At 37.0% G+C, this 21,082-nt stretch overlaps 1 protein-coding gene across 1 annotated transcript in view; it reads left to right on the top strand.

Annotated features, from left to right (window-relative positions):
* Window positions 1-21,082, top strand: part of CFTR (CF transmembrane conductance regulator) — a 59,998-nt gene that overhangs the window by 18,611 nt on the left and 20,305 nt on the right. Inside the window, exons 6-12 of the mRNA XM_039570532.1 lie at window positions 1,033-1,161; window positions 4,751-4,788; window positions 5,746-5,999; window positions 7,033-7,112; window positions 11,259-11,409; window positions 12,498-12,725; window positions 14,785-14,885. Coding sequence (XP_039426466.1) covers window positions 1,033-1,161; window positions 4,751-4,788; window positions 5,746-5,999; window positions 7,033-7,112; window positions 11,259-11,409; window positions 12,498-12,725; window positions 14,785-14,885 — 981 coding nt within the window. The remainder of the gene's footprint in view (window positions 1-1,032; window positions 1,162-4,750; window positions 4,789-5,745; window positions 6,000-7,032; window positions 7,113-11,258; window positions 11,410-12,497; window positions 12,726-14,784; window positions 14,886-21,082) is intronic.

The following is a 21,082-nucleotide window of genomic DNA, read 5'->3' as shown; positions in this document are numbered from 1 at the left end:
CGACTATTTCCTTCCTAATGCAGTATTTCTTTATGGAATATGTTTTTTGAATATCTCTGAAAAATTTTAAGCTCAAGTATCATCCTGAAATCATTGAATTCCTCAAAAATTTATTTTGCCTTATTTTTTGCTCAGCTTTGAGTGCTATCTGTAGGGAGTTTCAATACAGAATATACATCTCCTGCACTTTACCTTTCAGATTACTTAGGATAAAATGAAATTTGAAACCATAACTTGGAAAACCATAGTTGTAAAACATTTATGTAAAATTCACCTGTGAAACATTAAGGCTCATGGAAAAAATAAAATACATTTGAAATACTAGCACAGTTTTTAAAACTGGAATTTGATCAAATTTGATAAATTTTTCAGATTCCTTAGTTCTTGTGTCCTGATGCAGATAATAAATGGAGGGGTAAGCTTGATTTTACTCTGATTTTATGGATGTGCAGAAAAAACCAGAAGGTTGAGTTTTATACCAAAAACTGCACCAAAATTTCTTTTTTTCTAATACTTTCAATTGGTCATGATGGACTAATTTCATTTTAAAAAGTGATAGCTGATTTTCTGAGGATAGGAAAATTTTCTGGAGGAGTTTCCTAGGTAGAAACAGATTTGCAAGAAAAAATTTAAATTCATAATTTGCTGAAGCACCGCCCATTTTTTCTTTCGAGCTCAGCAGCAAAAAAAAATCTCAGCATGTTTACAAATTTACTCTAAAATCACAATTGTAATTCCCATTGAAAGAAAATAGCTATTGATTAATAGTTTTTTTATTCTGGTAGTGCTGGACAAATCTCAGCTTCTCTCATTGTTGTCTGAAAATTTCAAATAATCTCTCGGTTGTATTTTATAGCAAAGATGGCTCAACCAGTCAGTACCTTCCTCTCCAGCCATTATCAGCCAATTTAATGCTTCAGCTCAATTATATGCAGTGAGTTAGCAGAAAGAATGATAGCATTCATATGTCAGAAATTTTTATACAGAGATACTATTATCATGCTTACTATTATCTTACTGATTTTTTGACAGGAGTGCTTCAGTGATGATGCTGAAAGCATGGGTACTGTTGCTACATGGAATACCTATTTCAGATACATTACTATCCACAAAAACTTGATTTTTGTTCTGATTTTGTGTGTGGCTGTCTTCTTAGTTGAGGTAAGAAAATCTGTGCTTGGTGTCATGTTGCAAAAAATGATGTTTGTTCAAACTGTTCTTTGTGAAGAATGGATAAAGCATCAAGACTTAAACTCATGTATGTATGACTTATTGACAACTGCTGTTAAATTAAATTGCAGTGAGTTTTCTACTGCTTAGATGAGCATTTCTTCACCGAAGTTAGTGGTTAGTGCACAGCAGCAGAAGACCCAACTTCTCAAATTATCCAGGTTATTTTCTGCTGTGTGGTACCATAAATGGGAATTGTTGCCCTATGCAAGTCTCTTGTTTGCAGGTGAATAATCTTCCATTTTTCATTAAAAATTATCTTTGCAGTGTCTTGGGGACTTCACAACAATAATTGCCATAATTTTTTTGATGAGCACATACATAATTTCTGGAAAATTGCTTTGAAAATGAGTTACTAGCTTTGCTCTTAGTGAAAGAAGAGTAGTGAGTAAGGCAGAGTGCTGAATGCCTGTGATGGCAGTTAAAGATGGAAGGGGTGTTCCTGCAGCCTGCAGAGAAGACTTTTTCCAAGGATGGTGTAAAACACTGGAAAAAGTACTGAAGAATATCTGGCTGTTCATGGACATTTGACTGTTTTTCATATAACAGAAATTGCCTGCTTTTTGTCTTGTGTCTCAATTTAGGAAAGATATTTAGCATATAGAATCTCATAGTGTCCTCTTCTATAGTGAATATCCCAAATCAAGTATTTTTCAAAGGGAAGGAACATGTTTCATAGTGGGAAATCAACTAGACTGTATTCATATGTCAACTTATAAAATATGGTGCCAATTTCTCTTGGTATTTTTCAACATGAACTGAATGAAGAGAAGAATCCATTAGGAATATAGGACTAGTTTCTGGCTGATTGTCAGCAAAGGGCTTTTAGCAATTTTGCAGTGAAATTCAACCTTCCTTCTCTGGAGAAAGATGTGGCTGATGGTATTCTGCATTTACTCTAATGTTATGTTGCAGGTGATTTAAGTTAGTTCTCTTGGACCAGGAATAAATCCTGGCGCTTAGATCTAGTTTAACATCCTAAACTTTTAAACCAACTCCAGAAACAAGAGATTATTTAGATGTGTAGCTCTTCTTATCATGTAAGTTTTTTTTTCATGATAGTGGAAAATGGCTATGTAAACAACAGCAAAGCTGAATGTGAGTTTTAGAGGCAAAGAAAATGTTAACTTTAAGGTATATCAGATTTATTCCTGTATATTCAGCATATATTTCTTATGTTGATTACACATTTCTGCTTTTATTTTAGACTAAAGCTTTTTTAAACGGTTCAAAAGCCTCCTCTTCTAATTGAAAAAAAAATCTTATGACAAAGATTGTTTCCATATGCTTTAAATTTTCCAGTGTGACTACTGTTGAAGTAAAAGCCTATTGGTAAATGAATGGGCTGGTAGATACCCAGCCTTAGTCCAGTCTTGAGCAAACCTCTGTGTGTGAGCTGAAATACCATGCCAAATGTTTATGTTGTCCTGTGCTAACAGTTTGTACCCTTCCAACCTGAGACAATGAAGTGAGGCTAGTGATGAACATTCAAGAAATTGAAAGTGCTGTTTTTACAGCCTTCAGGTCTGGGTGGTGTAGGAGCTTTGGGGTGGTTCGGACGGCGACGGGGACGGTGACGAGAGATCTCTATAGTCAGATCTCGGAACATGCGGTTTATTGCAAAGGGCGTGGGTATAGCGGCACTGCTTAGAGCTGCAGCTGGCAGCTCTGAGCAGGCCCAAGAGAGCAAGAGAGTAAGCGGGTAAGAGAGAGAGAGAGCGAGAGGAATGAGAGTGAAGAAGTGTGTGTGAAGAGAGAGTAAGAGTGTGTAAGAGTGAGAGTGAGAGTAAGAGTGTCTGAAGTCCTGGTTACAATACAATAAATCATCTTCTGTACTGAATATTCTAATTGTCACTAACCAATCTAATACAAGATACAAATCCTATAGCATTTACATACAGCCTATAAGAGTTCTTATATTATCATAGAGTGTTACATCTTAACTTCTAAAAACTACTCTTTGGACCCCTTCTGCTGAGCTAGTAGGGTCTGCTCTGACCCTTGGACCGCTTGCAAGCAGAGGGTATTGTTCAATCAACAGGGGATTACCTTCAGTTGGCCATACCATTGTTTTCCAGTTGTTCAGTAACTAAGATTTGGTATTTCAAAAGTGGCTTTCATTTCGATGTCGCCTGTAGTTTTCATATTCCCAAAATCTTTTGTCAGGCAATCATATTTATAAGGCTTTCCTGTTTCATCTTCCCCAACAGGTGGGACTACTGTAGAAATTTCAGAGATTCTGTTTTAGATTTTGAATGGATTGCTTTGTATTGCACGTTCCAAGGTGAATCCATGCAGATCACCATAAATAGGACATCAATTGTACATATTTCCTAGGTTTGCAAGGTGTATGTTGTGTAGCTCTCTTTAGCAGCTCAAAACTGTGTCTCCTAGATGTAATACCCAGGGACTAGGGCTGCTGAACTGCAAGAAGAGCAGTTTTGGAAGGAAACACAGAGAAAGGCTTTGTAAAACTATTCTGTGACAATATTACCTACCATCATCTTCACAGCTGAAAAAACTCCTCTGTTATGAGGAGTCAAGATGAGAACAGAATTCTGTTGGGAGATGTAAAAACAGTATCGTGAAAGAAGCCTGATTTTACAAATACTTGAATTCGGGACCATCATGGTCAATCTTGAGTTATTTACTGTAAGACCTGCAAAAGTTAGTGAGTCCCAAAGAGAAGACATCAGTTTTCTGTTGGGGTATTACCACAATACATTTCTGTACCAGTGACATAAAAATGTATGGGAAGAAATTGTAAAAACTGTTTCAACCCTTAGAAAAAATGATCATAGAAATAGAGCAAACTAAAAATGTGATAGATTAGACGAAGGTCTCCAGTATTTTGATGGACAGACAAGAACATATTACAGACTAAACTCTTGTTGAATGCTGAACCATCTTACAATGGTTCTTAAAAAAAGGGTTTAATTCTACATTTAAAAACTATTGCAATAGATTATGTGTAAAATTATGTAAATTATTATGTGGAATTATGTGGAAAATTATGTAAAACTAAGCAGCCAAGCAATATCAATCAAATGAATATACCAAATGTAGGTATCAGCTAGCAAGAACAACAATGCAAAAATAATAATATTAAAGGTTTGACATTCATATTTGAATAGCTGCCTTTGAAGATACTTTAGTCTTCTAGGGTCATTAAGAATATTAATCTTTAAAACTTAAAATCTGTTAAGGCATACAGTTATCATTAGGAAGGCATTAGCAAACCTTTGTTAATAGTATGATAAAAAACAATACAAGAATATTTAGACACTTGAGAGTCTGATTGTCATACAAGTCTAAATGTAGCTTTCCTGGTGGGATGCACAGCATTGTTTCCGTGGAGAGAGAAGCAGATATTACAAGGTTTTTGCTTCAAGTAAGTTTGACTTCCACCCATTTATTATGCTCCCTCTAAAAACAGGTATAAAGTCAATGAAAAAAGATAAGTGAGAAAAATTACATGAAGTGATAGGACAAAATCTGACTGTGTTTTCTTTGGTCACAGGTAGCTGCTTCTCTTGGTGGGGTATGGTTTCTTCAAAAGTAAGTAGTGCTGATAATTTATTGAGAAACTGGGGTCTCCTTTTTATTAATTTTTTTCTGTAAATAATGAATAAATTCTGCCAGAATTCTATGTGCATAGTCACTATCTTATAGTCAACAAAATGGTTCATAGATGGAAAATCTAAATACCTTGTGCAGGTGGTATCTGGTATTTCTTTATGCAATAACAGTCGAATGGTTTATGCCTTGTTATTGAGTACACAAGAGTGTATGCAAGATTTTCCTGGGTCAGCTCACTCTAGGGATGTATGGACCCAATTATCTTCAATATACTGTGATTCAGAGGTGCTGGGTAAGACTTTTGCTTAGGAACATTTTAAGGGAGCAGTTTCTGTAAGACTCCATTTGTAAAATTTCCTCTGCTCATCTATGAAGAATTCCCAGAAGTTACAGGGTCGGCAGCTGAAGGTTAAAACATACTGAGTAGTGAAAAAGCCAGTGGCTTTTCCTGTGTTAATGCTTTTAATCCCTGTTTTTGTCCTGCAGCAATGGGTCTGTGTGTTTGAGTATAGGAGCATATGGTGACTTAGGTGATGGAGGTGGAGTGATTTATGTTGATTTCCATCTACATTAAGTCACTAAGGGCTTTGATTTTTACAGTATACCTAAAGCATTTTACTTCCATAATAATTCAGTTTCTTCAAGACTTAAACTAATTTTTCTGCTTAAAAGAAGTGGATATAATTTCCTGGATTATGTTTGATTTGTTAGTGATTAAACAGGCAGTAGATTTGCAAGAGACTACCAGAGCAAATAATAATTTATATTTCATACATACATGACAGTATTTTAAAAATTACTGGAAATATCTATACTAACCATTATCATAGTTTTAAACCAAATGGACACTGGAGTACTGCTTGGTTTTGTTTAGTAAACAAGAGAAAAAGCACACAATTTCCAGTAATGCATTTATTTTTCATTTCCATCACACAGGTCAGCTTTGAAGGCAAATTCAACACAGTCAGAAAACAGCACCTCTGGCAACCCTCCTGTGATTGTCACTGACACTAGCAGCTACTACATCATTTACATCTATGTGGGAGTGGCAGATACCCTGCTTGCCATGGGAATCTTCAGAGGTTTGCCCCTTGTGCATACACTTATAACAGTGTCTAAAACTCTTCATCAAAAGATGGTGCATGCAGTTCTTCATGCACCTATGTCAACATTCAACTCTTGGAAAGCAGGTAACTGAGATGGGAGGTGATTGACTTATCTGTGCATTTAATTTCAATTAAATGGTTTTCATTATGTTAAAGGGCACTGTTGCCTTCCATTTACATTTTCAGTCAAGCAGAATGTTAGAAGTTTGCCACATAAGGTAATTTGTGAATCTTTTAATGAAACTTGATTGCACTTAAATGTGACATATTTCAGTTGTCAATTCTGATTCTGAAATATCTCTCTGTAAAAAAGAAATTTGGGGGAAATAAACCGTTAACTGTTCTAGGCAATAAAAGTAGAATAACTTCTAAAGAATAGACTTTGTCAAAAACTGCAATAGAAAAGATGTAGTCAGTTACGTCGTGAGTGACAAGGAATCAGATGTGGATGATAAACAGAGCTTTTTTAATGAACAGTCCTACCAAAATGGCATAAAACATCAGTTATTGTGAATAATGGTATGCATATTCAAATTTGGGAGTTGATATAAAGCTCATTATATAACTGGTGCAACAAGTTCCATCTCCCACTGTACATGAAACTCCTATCTCGTACGCTTCTTACTGGTAAGTACTAGATTACAGGAGACACTGCTAAATGATGATACAACAATGGGCTTCTCCTTTGTTTTCCCTTATACTCTTAACTTTGTTGTTACATGGTGTTTAATACAGTAATTCTACTCAGACATGAAGAAACTGGTTACAAACTTGTGCAAATGCTGATGTGCAAATTACCTGTGTATCAGCAGGGCCTGCTGAATAAGGGATACAGACCTTATCCTTTGTGCCTCTGTTTCTGCCCTTTTTAGTTGTTTCTTTTTTTTAATTACATTTTCCTGGCTTTTTTTTTACCAAGAGCTGAAACAGAAGTTGTGTAGCCAAATTCCTCCCTGGGGAAAGAAACCGTAGCTCCACTTAACTGTAATGGAATTGCTTGTACTTAAAAAAACTTAATATTTTGTATTCAGAAACAGTTGTCCCTTTTGTTAAAGTAATAAATGTGGGATTTGGGGGGTATGAAAATGTTTGACTTTCTTTTTTCCTTAATTCATAGGTGGTATGCTTAACAGGTTCTCAAAAGATACGGCAGTGCTGGATGACTTACTTCCACTTACAGTATTTGACTTCATTCAGGTTTGTAGAATAAAAGTTGTAACTTTTGCTGTCTTGTAGCCATGTAATGTTTCAGCTGTACATCTTGCAAAAGAAATCATATGAATTTTTTTGTTCTATGTATCTATTTACGTAGCTGCTTATCCTGTAGGTCAACTTTATTGCTTCGTTTTTGAGTACTTGCCTCTGTGTGTACATACCTCCACTGTTTATGCAAACCACTCTTATGACTCAGGCTCGGAAGTATTTTTGCCCTGCAGACCCCTAGCAGACAAGTATCCTTGCTGCTGCCCACATTCAACTGTAAATCATACAGGGCATTCCTTAGTTCCTCGTGGGTCAAGCTTACTATTTTTTGAATGCTATTCTTTGATTACATTGAGTCACTTTCATAACTTCCCCTCCTTAAGCTCTTCTGTTCCCAGTTTGCTAGCATAACCCTTAGTTTACTTCTCTTCTGCTGAATATATTATTGATTTTCTGTTGTCTTCTCTGGAAATGCCAGCCTTTTCTTAGGTAGAACTTGTTCCCAGAACATTTTAAAAATAGGAGCAAATCTTCCCTGGCGCTCCTGTTCCTCTCTACATTATTAAGGTGATGTACAGACCCAACCCAAACACTCTGCTGTATAGATTGCCTATCTCCATCTGTGAGTTTGCCTCCTTTATGGTCCCTACCAACATGATGATCTGATAAAAACAGAATTCCTTTCCCTATATCTTTGTGAGTAATTGATAACTTCAACTCATGACTTCAGAGAGGCCAGTGCAGCTTGACATGAAGAGATTCAGGTACATTACAGCTTTACTTCATGTCCTGCTGATGTCATGAGGACCTGCTGAATGAGTAAACATGGACATTGGGACTCTGAATCAGCAGTATAATCTTCAGCATCAACAGTAGTTATTACCATCTCTTCTGATATGATGATTTTGTTTCTGATATTTTGGATCTAGCATGGGGATGTTGTTCCACAAGTATGTGAGTTTGTCTGTCTCTACATTTCAAACTTTCTACAAGAAATTGACTAGTTTTTCATGTTTTCAAGAATAAGGAAAATCCCAATATTTGGCTTTTCTGTTCTGATGCCTTTCAGAGGTTTAGCTATGCCCTATTGTCCCATAGGTTCACATTTCTCTCCTCAGTCTCAGCTGCAGAGGCTTCTAGACATGCGTGATAAGCTGCCCTGTCTTTCCAGGTTCTTCTTCTGAAGATCATTGAACCTACCCACTGGCTTGAATAATTTTAACAGTCATTCCTTCACAATAAATTCTTTCTGGTCCTCCATAGATTCAGACTTCCATGGACTCTGCTAATGAACAAAGTCAGATTCCTCTGGAAGAGACAGTAAAATTATAGATAGGACTTCTTCCTTCTGCTGGTTGTTGAAGGGTCACAGAATGTGGAAGGGACCTGGGGACCTAGGATGTGGAACCTCTCCAACCCATCTGTTCAAAGCAGGTTCAGCTGAAGTAGGTTGCCCAAGGCCAACCTGGATTTTGCTTATTTCCAAGTTCTCTGAGTAACGTGTTCCAGTGTTTGACCATTCCCATGATAAAAGTGCTTTTTCTTATGTTTAAATGGAATTTTGTGCATTTCAGCTTGTGCCCATTGCCTCTTATCTTCCCAGTGTGTGCCATTGAAAAGAATTTGTCTCAAGCACATATGGTCCACAAGAAATACCTAGTGGTGTCTATATAAACAGAATATATTTTTAATTATGTAAATCATAAAAAACTGCATATACAGAAACATGTATATTTTATATAAAGATAATAAATACCAGTAGATAGTTATACAAAGCCCTCTCTTAAGGCTAAACCCAGTTCTATCAACCAGTCCTCGTTTCTTGGAGATCCTTCATGTGAGATGCTGCTGGCACATACTGCTTGCCCCTAAGGTTTAATATGGTCACACTCAAAAATTCTTAGTGAACTCACTGAACATTTATGCCTGTGATCATGACTGGTTTTCCCTAAATAATCAACTCCTGTTGGTTAATCAAATTGGCTGTTGCAGTCATTGCCACCCTGAATGCTTGCTGAGTTGCTCTGTCTACTACCACCCGCATTTTCCAAACTGGGAAACAGCGGAATATGTCTCCCCGTCTGGCCTCTCTCCCAGGGCTGAAAGTTCAGCATCTGGGGCACTGCAGCACAGCACTGTGGCTCTGAACTGGGCTGCATGAGCCCGCTGCTGCCATTCCTCAACTATATGCCAATACAGCTGGCTTGTGGTTTAGATTTTTGTTTCTGCCTGTTTTGAGAAAGTCTCATCATCTGACTTTAGACTCTGGAGTTTATGAGTTAACATGGAGTTTCATATTCAACTTTAGTGAAATAACTGTGGGACCAGCAGTTAGAACAACATGGCATCATGGTGACCTTCACAAAATTTGAGTAAATGACAGAAACGGGAATTATAACAGTCACTGAGTGACTGTAATCTCAAGTAATGTGAGAGCTGTATAACTTGGCTCAATGTCAGTTGAATAGCTCATTTGCTTCTTAACAATTAGAGAGAGATACAAGTGTTACTAATTTCTGCAGTTTGAAGTAATGAGTAAACACAAATCCATTTTTGCATTGCTACAGACCAGTGCTAAACAGCCTGCACAAGCATAACCGACACGTATCACCATTCCTTTAAGAGAAATGAGGAAAACAGTGAAAGAAATCATAGAATCATAAAATTGTTTGGGCTGGAAGGGACATTAAAGATCATCTAGTTTCAATCCCCCTGCACAGGAAAGGACACTTTCCACTAGATCAAGTTCCTCAGAGCCCTTTTCAACCTGGCCTTGAACACTTCCAGAAATGGCTCATCCGCAACTTCTCCGGGCAACCTGTTCCAATGCCTCACTACCCTCACTGTAAAGAATTTCTTCCTAGTATCTAATCTAAACCTGCTCTCTTTCAGTTCAAAGCCATTCCTCTTTTAGCTAGTTCAGCTGTAATGTAATTTTTTTTCATAAAATGTGATGCTGCTATTGCATTGCTCAGGTTTCTGATGAAAAAAAATGGTAGAAAACTTAGAATGTGCTTACCTGTTCATGAAAGACCTCTAACTTTGAATACTGGGAACTTAAATCCTTCCTTGAGTTTATGTGGATGTAGTAGCATAAGCACCCCCTGCGTGCTTTTTTCTAATGTGAAATTAGTTTTGCTTTCCATCTGTTTCTTTGCTGACTGGTCATTTGCAGTGATGTTTCAATGCAACGTTCATAATTTTGTCCAAAAAATTGTCCATTTGCAGTTGGTTTATGCTGGTAAGTTTGTAGCTTGAAGTAGTTGTTTAGTGTTAAAAGTAACACCCTGATACAAATCAGAACTTTGCTATTCTATGTACACTGATATACTTGGTTTTTGTTAGATTTAGATATGAGACAAAAACAGTCTAGGTGCTTAAGTCTCTTCTAGAGTAAAGATCAAGACCAGATTAGCTAAATCTGTCTGGAGCTACTGAGGATGAGGTCTTAAAATGGTAGTAGTCTCTGGTAGGTTAAAATAGATTAACTCTGAAACAATTTTGTTCCTTTTGAGTCTTCTGACATCTTTAAACACCTTTTTATTTCTCCTGAAACTGCTAATTTGTCATACCACAGGTTCTCTTACAATTTATTTCCTGTCTTCTGATCAGGACAAGCAGTAGTGCTAGTTTCATATATGGGTTACAGTCCCTTGAGCAAGCAAAGCAGTACAACTTCCCACTTTTTCTGATCTTCAGCAAGACTGCTTTGCCCAGAATCTGCAGGAGAATGTCACTCAGCTCCTGACAGTCTTGCACACCTAGTCCAGACAAGACAGGTGGCTGCAGATATTGCAAGTGTCATTCTTAAAATTGTTAAGTGGAGAGTGAGTGCCTAGCTGCTATTGTTTTTGTGTGGCTTCATATTTTAGAAGCCTGCAATACCAATTGTACTACAGAAAACACTTCTTCCATCTTTTAGAAATATATGGCAGCTTATTGCAACAGATTATGGATCTGGTCGAAGTTATTCATGATCTTTTCATGGAGGTTTGTTCTCAGCTGCAAATCTTCTTAGGTTAGCGCTTTATGTTTGTTGAAACAGTACATAGCTGCCATAGAAAGGAGATTCACCACCAATCTCTAGTCTATAAAATTACAAGTTTACTATATCAATAGTATTTTTCTTTCATTCTACAGTTAATACTGATTGTGATTGGCGCTATAACAGTAGTCTCAATATTAGAGCCCTACATCTTCCTGGCATCAGTGCCTGTGATAGCAGCCTTTATTCTGTTAAGGGCATACTTCCTCCACACTTCTCAGCAGCTGAAACAACTGGAATCTGAAGGTAGGAGCAGCAAAATTGGTAGACTTTTAAATCCACAACAAATCAGTTGAGAAGTGATTCACCCTTTCTCCTCTTTTTTGCCTCTTCTGCAAGATGACATTGTCTTTGGGAGCAGAACTCGTATCTCCTTAAAGCCAGGGCTGTTACTGATCCAGCCAATACTGAGTGCTCTGCTGCCAAAGAGGAATAAAAAAGGCCTTTTTAAAGATGGTCTTTATCACCACTGCAGCTGAAAACAAATAGAGTCCTGACATACAGTTTTCTTGAGAGTAAATGTAACTTGCAAAATTGTGGTCAGACTTGGTATGTACCCTTTGAATTTGTTTCTTCGTTAGAAAAATTTTCAATGGATATATCTTGATCACAAAGATCTCTTATTTCTGAATAAGTTATTTGATAAATTTCCTTCCTCTTCCCCCATTAAGAGACGAAAATGTTCCAAATAAAATTGAAAACCTCATTTAGAAGTATGAATTTGCAGACCATGCACTGTTGCCTGGCTTTGCAGATCCTCAGCAAATCAGTCCTAAGTCTTAAACAGTGGTGATTCTCTTCCCTTAAGTGTAATTCTAGAGCACCTCAAATCTAAATTTAAATTTCTTTGATGTTCGCAGGGATCCAGCATTGGCTCACCACTTTTTATGTAATGCAAGATCTGCTTAAAATTACCATGTCAGTGCAGTTGAATCTGGAGCATTAAAGTACTCTGCCTGTACTAAAAAAGCTTCATATGATGGAGTTATCAAAATTGCAGGAATTAATTTTGTCTGGGGAGGAGCAGCCTTTCTTTTCTGTGGCATCTTACAGAAGGCCAAGAGCTTCCCCAAGTAGATATGAGACAATTAGTTATGTGCTAACTATGAAGAATTATTGTCATCCTTCCTGTCAATAAACTGAATGTAATTTCAACCCATTCTTGGAAAGACTTTTGTTGTATATCCTTAGTTAGGATTACTCCAGTCATGTACTTTGACAACGTATGTAAATTACACACTGATGTTACAGTAGAGCATGGGGTGGGTGTTTGCATTATATCAGAGGTATTTGCTTATGCATGTTTATGTTGTTCTAATTTAAACACTTTGCAGCTCGGAGTCCAATTTTCACCCATCTTGTTACAAGCTTAAAAGGGCTGTGGACACTGAGAGCTTTTGGGCGGCAGCCGTATTTTGAGACCTTATTTCACAAAGCTCTGAACCTACACACGGCAAACTGGTTCCTCTACCTGTCAACACTGCGCTGGTTCCAGATGAGGATAGAAATTATCTTTGTTGTCTTTTTTGTTGCCGTGGCATTTATCTCTATCATAACTACAGGTATGGTAACTTTACCCGAAAACTGAAATGGAAGTCTGCTGCTTCTTTTTAACAGCTCAGCTTTAGGAAATTCTGAGAGAAATAAATGGTTGCAAAATTTAGCATGCATTGATTTAAGTATGTCATAGTAGTAAACACAATTTAATTAAAATAGAAATAGCACCATTATTACCTGCAGGCTGATATTGTAGAGGACTCATTAAAGGGATTAATCTGAGAATAATAACTGAAGGGACAAAACTTTCATTTTCTTGATTGTAATTGCTGTAAAATTATCTCGTGTTTGAAACCACATTACTGTTCTGAGAAGCTTGGATGTTGATCACACCTGTATAGCTCAAAGGTTTTTAATAAATAGAAGTTAATGTTCCTCTCACTTGAAAATGGCTAAGACATGAAAAGTTTTAATAATCTTTTAAAGCCCACACCAGAAGAAATTGTCATCCATTCTTTAATTCACAACCCACTGATGTATTTTTCTATGTGAAGTTTTGCAAATTCTATTCAAAATCCCCTGAAAAATGACTCACCACTCCTAGTAAACACAGTATATGAATGAGAATCATGCAATATCTTACTTGTATTTGAAGTGGTGCCCATGAGGTGTAGCCAGCCTCAAACAAGCAAAAAATAGGAGTATGATGTCCCCAGAATGTTAATAGTTCATTTCTGTGGAAAAACTCAGATAGAGATTACTTCAAATACAGTTTTTTATTCACTATGCTTTTGTTATGTTTGGGCATCATTCTATGTCTCCAAGTTTTATGCTGGACTTTGTGTGCAGGATCTGTTTGCAGTTTCAGTACTATGGTCACTGATGAACAAGAGTTTGATGATTTTATGGAGGAGGTTTTTAAATCTAACGATATTCAAATTTCTTTCAGCTCTACTTCAGTGTTGAAAAGGAGTTGTATAAGAGCTTGCAATTTATCAAATATTGTACAGTTTATGAAATGCTATCCTCTATTTATGTATAAGGAGCTCTAGCTTTCATTACATTTAAAAAAAAAAAATCAGCCACACAAATACTTCTGTATGAAAATAGGCACTTGCAGTACTTCTGTTACTAAGGAGACTTCTAGTTCCCCTACCATTCATAGGAAACAATGTTCCCTGCTGTCCTTCTCATTTTGCACTTTGTGTCCTTAGTTTGGGGTTTTTAGGAAAACCCTTTCTTGTGTTAGTCTTCCTGGATGTATTACCTGAGAAAAGGAGTTAGAAACACTTTAAAAAATATTACAATTTGTCATCTTGCCACCATTGTAACCTTTACTGTTATAAATAACAGGCCCTTGGAGCAGCACTAAATTCCTTTTCTTAATTTATCAGCTTTCATGAGGAATACTTTGCTTTTATTGCTTACTTTTATAATTACTTAGATAAAAAGATGTCTATAAGCAAAACAGGAGGAGGTTTGTTGAAGAAAACTATATAAAGAATGGAGAAATCATAGAAAGCCATTTGGCTTAAATTCTCAATTCCATTTAACATGTAGTGAGGTTGAAAATCGACAGTGTGGTAGATTAAATGCTTATGTTGTATTGTATGAAGTCATAAAGGAAAATCCCTGGAAAATCCCATGCTTGTTAGAGCGTACAATTAAAGCTAAAGAATATACATCTGCATCTTTGTGCAACACTAAGGAGAACGTCCTCTTTTTGTCCAAGAAATGAAAATGTAAGCCATTTTGAATTTTAAAGTTGTTAGCTGTGTGTGGTGTTTTAATTACATAAGAGTAATTTCACAGATTCATATGTGTTAGAAAAAGGAAAGTCAAATCAAGATTGCAGAGATGTGATTCTGTTTACAGCTTAAGTACCAAGATTTAATTTTTTCTTCTGCCAAAGCAGATTAGGGTTTCTAGTGAATTCAGTGCCAAAGCCAGGTGTTTAACTGTGATTTATCTCTTAGTCCTTTTTATGATTAACAAATCCATGTTTTCTCCATGAAATAAAAGAGGAGAGAGTATGAATATGCATTTTAAGATATACATGCTAATTTTCTGATTTCTAATGGCTTTTTATTTGCATAGTAATTGAATGCGTTTTTCTCTCCACAGGTGATGGACCAGGTACAGCTGGAATTATTCTTACTTTAGCTATGAACATCATGGGAACCTTGCAGTGGGCAGTAAACTCAAGCATAGATGTTGATAGTTTGGTAAGCATAAAATGTACCATGCTGTGCTTTCTTTGGAGGAATTGCCTTTTTTTGTTGATTATGGTTGTGCAGTGAATTATCTTCAGAGCTGAATATCACGCAGATGTGTCAGAAAAGTTTCCCTCATATGTTTGATAGCAAACTACTGGCTTTGGGACAGCACAAACTGAGTTCTTCCATGAAGTTTTCCTGGTCTGGAATAGGCAACAGCAAATACTTGCATTTGAGGATTCAGATTGCAGATGTAGCAGTGATAGGAAGACCTCAAAAAGGCTTGGGCTGTTTTGTTATGATTATATTTCCTGTATTTATATATATAATATAGCTTCCTTGGTCTACTTAGCAGCTTTGCATAGCAGATCATGATGGATGTTTTTGAGTTCCTTTCACCCATTCTCAATAGTGATTTAAAAATCTGTCCTTGACTTCCCTAGGAATCTTCTTCTGGTTTTATGTAAAATGCCCTCTGACATAAGACTTTGTAGTTGTATGTAATTCTAATAGGTAGGATTTGGTTTAAAACAGAGTATTTCACAAGGTTAGCCTCTCATTGCCAATTTGTTGAGGTGTGAGAAGCAGACAGGAAACTTATAAAAGAATATGTTTGTTCTTACAGTTTTCATCATACGTTAAGTTAAATGTATGAAAATTTTAGATTTTATTTTAAAATGTAATAGTTACTTATCTCTTTCAACTTCATTCATTCTAGGATTTATTTTAGACAGAATTTATGTAACAAAATACCATATTCTTATAAACAAAAAAAAAAATCTGGGGAAAAAAATCTCCCACATCCAGTCTTACCCACTCTGAACCCTAAATTAGCTTCTCAAGCCAACCATTTCAGTATTGGAAAACAAAAATATTACAGCAGATCTTAGAGTCCATTAAATCCTGATTAGTTGAAATGAATTGTCATATTAAAAATGTATAATTGGGGCAGATGGTGACAATTTGCAAGTCCAAAATTAATTTTTTTTCAAATAAATGATTCAACTAGATTCATCCTGAGAAAAATCATTAAGAGCCTCAAAACTGGGAATTAACCACTTACAGCATCTAACCCCTTGTTTGCACATGTGCCTGCTGATAGTCGAGAAAGCTGATGGCCATTCAGCAGTGTTTCCTATCCACCAAATGTTTTATGCTAGCTCTTTCCTTGCTTTGTTAGAACGGCCTGTCTTGAAGGGCAAGCACTTTGTGAAAGGCTTCATTGCTGTAACTACAAGACCTGCTGAACAGTAGTTACGTGACTAATAATGAAGTAAAATGTGATGTTGGTAAATACAGAATTTTTAGGGTTGGGAGGGACCTGTGGAGATCCTCTTGTCCAACCCCCCTGGCAAGTCAGGGTCACCTAGAGCAGGTGATGCAGGAACTCCCCACAGCTGGGGATTGAATATCTCCAGAGAGGGAGATTCCACGACCTCCCTGGGCAATCTGGTCCAGTGCTCTGTCATCCTCAAGGTAAAGAAGTTCTTCCTTATGTTGAGGTGAAACTTCTTGTGTTTTAGTTTATGGTCACTGCTCCTTGTCGTGTCACTGTGCACCACTGCAAAGAGCCAGCCACCGTCCGACTGACACCTGCCTTTGAGATATTTATATGCGTTAATGTGATCCCTTCTCAGTGCTCTCTAGACTAAACAGGCCCAGCTGCTGCAGTCTCTCCTCATAAAAGAAATGCCCCAGACCCCAAATGATCTTTGTGGCCCTCAATTGGACCCTCTCCAGCAGCTCTTTGTGTTTCTTGTACTGAGGAGCCCAGAACTGAATACAGCACTCCAGACGTCGCCTCACTAGGGCCGAGTAGAGGGGCAGGACCACTTGGTGGCCATACTCTTCCCTATGCACCCCAGGCTACCACTGGCCCTCCTGACCACAAAGGCACACTGCCAGCTCATAGTCAATTTGTCATCCACCAAGACTCCTTCTCTGAAAAGCTGCTCTCACATAGGTCAGCCCCCCAAAAACCACAACAGCAACAACAATATTCATTCACTCGGCTCTCATTTGTAAACGCCATCTCCTGTAAGGCAGAATGTGATCACTCTAACAATCTGTATACAAATCATGTGTGCATATTACATAGCTTAATACAAACTGAAGGTGTTTCACAAGAGCAACAGGAAGCCTTACTGTAGGATTCCGAGGGTGCTGGACACAAGAGTGTTTTAATAAAGAAGAACTTCCCCTTTTTAAAAGTACAGTCATGTTAAAATGTCACCTATTAGTAGCAATAAGAAAGTAACTCCCTTTCCCTTGAAAAGGAAATCTCAAGTTGCTCTAGACATTTCTGAGTACTTTGCTCTGTATTAAGACAAAGAACTGTACTGGAACACTGGTTATGTTATGTTATGTTATGTTATGTTACTTACAGCCTTCTAAGGTCCATCATTTTATAGGTGGATCCTCTGGATATATTTTAGCAGTGGATAACTGCCCACCCTCTTGACATGAATTTTTAGGTATCCCAGATGAGAAAATAATAGATATTGCTGGCAGGATGGTTTTCTTCACATTCAAAAGCTGCTCCTGTGCACAAGCAGATAAAAATAGCTGAATGGTGTCAAGATAATAAAACTGCTTCACTGGGTGGTACAGATGTTTTATTTCCTACTCTGTAGTCTCTGCATTTAGCACTTCCCTCTTCAAAGTATTTTACAATTACTTGGCTAAAGATGTTTTGCAAAGGCTTGCCTGACTTAGTAGTCTATTTATTTATTTTTCTGTCAAGAGGTAGTTTGAAGCTCCCTCCCCACAGGACCAGATTGACTAGAATCGACACATCTCCACATGTCTCCAGTTACAGATACACATGCACCGCTCTAGTTGACATCACTCTTGTCCTTCCTAGAGCAGCTGTGATATCTGTGTTTACAAGCCTGCAGAAAAGCATGCCTGAGTGAATAGCCCATTTGTAGGTAGCAGTCTTTGGTTGTCATATAAGCTGGAGTTTTCTGCAAGTGGTTGAAAGCCACGTCCAAAGGAGTAGCTGCTGAACTTAGTACATAATATAAAGCTCCCACTGAGTTGTTTTACAAGACATGCAAGGTACAGGACATCAGTGAAATAAATGCAAACAAAAGAACAGAAAGACAGGGGAACAGGGAAGCAAGATCACATGAAAAAGGAAAAAATGTCCTGAAACAGTTGCTGGCCAAACAGATGGGTAGGTGGCAAATTTGATTTTATTCCACACAATCTCCTTCTTGAGCTTTCCATGACACTGGCACACAGATTGAAGAAATCTGAATTCCTAGGTTAGGTTTTATTTCTACATACACAGATATTGTCTTTGAAGCAATTTTTTGTTGAACAGATTTGGCTTTAAATTAAAAATCCCTATTGTCTCTTAATACCCCATAATGGTTTACTGGTTTTGGCATTTCATTCTCTACAGCCCTGATACTTTGTCTGCTCTGCCTTTATTTAAAAACAAACAACCAAACAAACAAGCACCCCCCCAAAAATCCCCCACACTCTCCCCCCAACATATGTGGTCACTCTGATAGCAATCGACTGTTTCATTTAAAGCCAAGAATTAGGCTAGATTTATTGTTTCACTTTGATAATTTCTGCTAATATCACTTTAGTTGGTTTTCAGTCTTTTTCTTATCCTTCTAGGCAGTCTTCTAGTATTTTGAAATTTTTTTTCCTTTATAAGCAAATAGAACAGAATTTTTTCGGTAAGTGCTGCTTTCACAGATAAGCATTAGCTAGTCCCAGTGGACTATTTTAGTGCTTTATAACCTCCTCTTTCACTGATGTATATCCTGCAGTAGCAGTGCTTTAACTGTGAAGGACAGTTCCTTTTATCAGGGAAAGAGAAAATGCCATGATTTTACTGTTGCCAAGATTACTTATATAAGGAGATATAAAAAGAAACTGCCAAGGAGATATTAAAGCCAAACTTGCTAAGCCTCACAGTGCCCAACCTTGTACATCAGAGATGCTGAAGAGTTGAAGTAATGCAAGGTAGAGAAAAGGACCAAATTTAAAAATACAACTGTGAAAAATAATGGTGCTTTTAAAGCTGATTTTCATGCTTTTATATTCCCATACTATTTCTCCTTTAACCTGTTCAATTGTTTTCTTTTTATTTTTTAATCTAGGGCATGATCTTAATATGGTTTTTTACTACTGTTTGCAGGAAACCTGAGAACTGTTAATTTCCAAAGTTTAAGTAGAGTAAATACTTGACTGTAAAATCTGCATCAGAATGGCAGTCTTTAAAGTGAGGTGTTGGTCTTCTGGAAGGGAACAGAATGAAGAGAAATTTTTTAGACCATTTTCTTTTCTGCCTGCCTGCATAGCAGTGTGAAAATGAGAAAAAAGTCAGTAGAAGTTTTACGTGAACTAAGTAGTTCATTTTTTCAGTTCCAAAGAGAAGTATACGTCCTATAAGTGCATCCAAAATGTAACAGCAGATGATGTAAAACCATGGTACAACCATATGTTCTGCCTACAGAGCCAGTTTTGGCAGTGACTTAATGCACAGGGTTTTGTACAACATGAACCATTGGACCAATCTCCCACAGGATCTCCCAGCTGCACACTGCGCTTTCCAGGCAGCGTGTTTGTGAGGAGGTGATGTCTTGCACCACAGCCATTGAATACTGTGTGTGTCTGGTCTGAAGAGAGCCACTGTTCTCTTTTTAGGAGAAGATAACACAGAGCCTGATTAAATTAACTGTATTAGCTTACTTGTAAAAGAATTACTTCTTCCACCTTCTGGAAATATGTGTTATATAATTATGTTATGGATTCTCCTTCAAAGTTAAGAAGAGTTTAAGTGATATTAATTAGAATAAATTAAAGAATTTGCAGTGCTATTAAAATCTCTGTAAAATACAATCAGGCAAGGCTAAAAATAGTGTACTATGCTATAGACTTAGGGATGAAAATAGTAAATATACTCCTATGTTCAAAAGTACTAGTTAAAGAACATGAATATATCTGGCACAGTACTGATGGGAATAATGGATAAGAAGCTTGCTGTCACCTATCCTATACCTGTCATTATGAATGACAGAATATTTCTACCTGTGAAAGGAAGAATGGATATTTTTGTAAAATGTTACTGACATGCTACATTCTGCCCAGATTTAAATCATAATTCAAGCTATAGAACAAGGAATTCAGAATTGATTTTAAAATTATTAAACTGTCTAAAATATCTGCATACATAACTGATAAGTCTGTCATGAGAGCTAGGACATTGGGATTAAATTTTCTTTTGTGTAGAAAGGCTCTTCATCCAGCTGGCTTCATAGCAGACATTAGACAGTGCGTAGTGGTATGATCTCTTGGGCAGTTATGGGGAATCTCTGCCTGTACAAGCATTCACAGTTCTTGACGAAGTCAAGAAAGACCTTCATTTCTAAAATGGCTATATTTCTATAAAGCTAAGTTTTGTGAAAACAAAGGTACTCTCAAACACCTATTAAAATAACTGCATGGTGCTCATTGTGGGATTTACTATTGACAGTCAGGGAGAAAATTGTCAGCTGGATCCACGGTCTTCCCGTTTGTATCACCAAAATGAGCTGGCATATGTACGTGAACATGATGATGACCATGCTTTTCCATCTTGCACAGTGGTTGAGATGGAAATAAGAATTGACAGGCTTGTGTGTTAGCATGCTTTTTTAAACTTCTGTCACAATTAGGTTTCAAGATGCTGAGATGTAAACTATGATCCCAGAAGTCCCTTGTATTTGCTTCAACATAGAAAATCTACCTAACAATGTTTCAATCGGGATTGAAGAGCAAAAAGGAATCCTACGTAACATGTCAAGTAGAAGCACTTTGCAGAAGGAATATAAAAGCAGTTAAACAAAAATTTACAGAGGGTTTTCCACGATACCACTAAATAGAGACATATTTCTGAGAATACAGATTAGAGATCAAATGTTGTTTACAGGAAAAAGTTTTTGTAAAACAAGGAATCTAATTAATTAATTAGTTGGACTGGGGAATTTAGGTACCTGAATGTAAACGGAAGTCACGTCTTTTTCAAGTAAGGAGCTGAAACTTGTTTCCTGAACAGGAGAAAAATAGGACATTTTGAAGACTCCAGGACTGCCAGCATGAACAACATTCTCTGTCAGTATGGTAGAAATTACAGCCTCTACAGAATGGATTTTAATGTTAACCTAAACAAGCTATGTGTTGGAGGTCAAGAAGTAGATAGAGAA

Source organism: Corvus cornix, chromosome 1A, assembly GCF_000738735.6.
Source record: "Corvus cornix cornix isolate S_Up_H32 chromosome 1A, ASM73873v5, whole genome shotgun sequence".
NCBI classification, from domain to species: Eukaryota; Metazoa; Chordata; class Aves; order Passeriformes; family Corvidae; genus Corvus; species Corvus cornix.
Note: the sequence above shows the minus strand (reverse complement) of the source record. Positions and strands in the feature narration are given on the sequence as shown.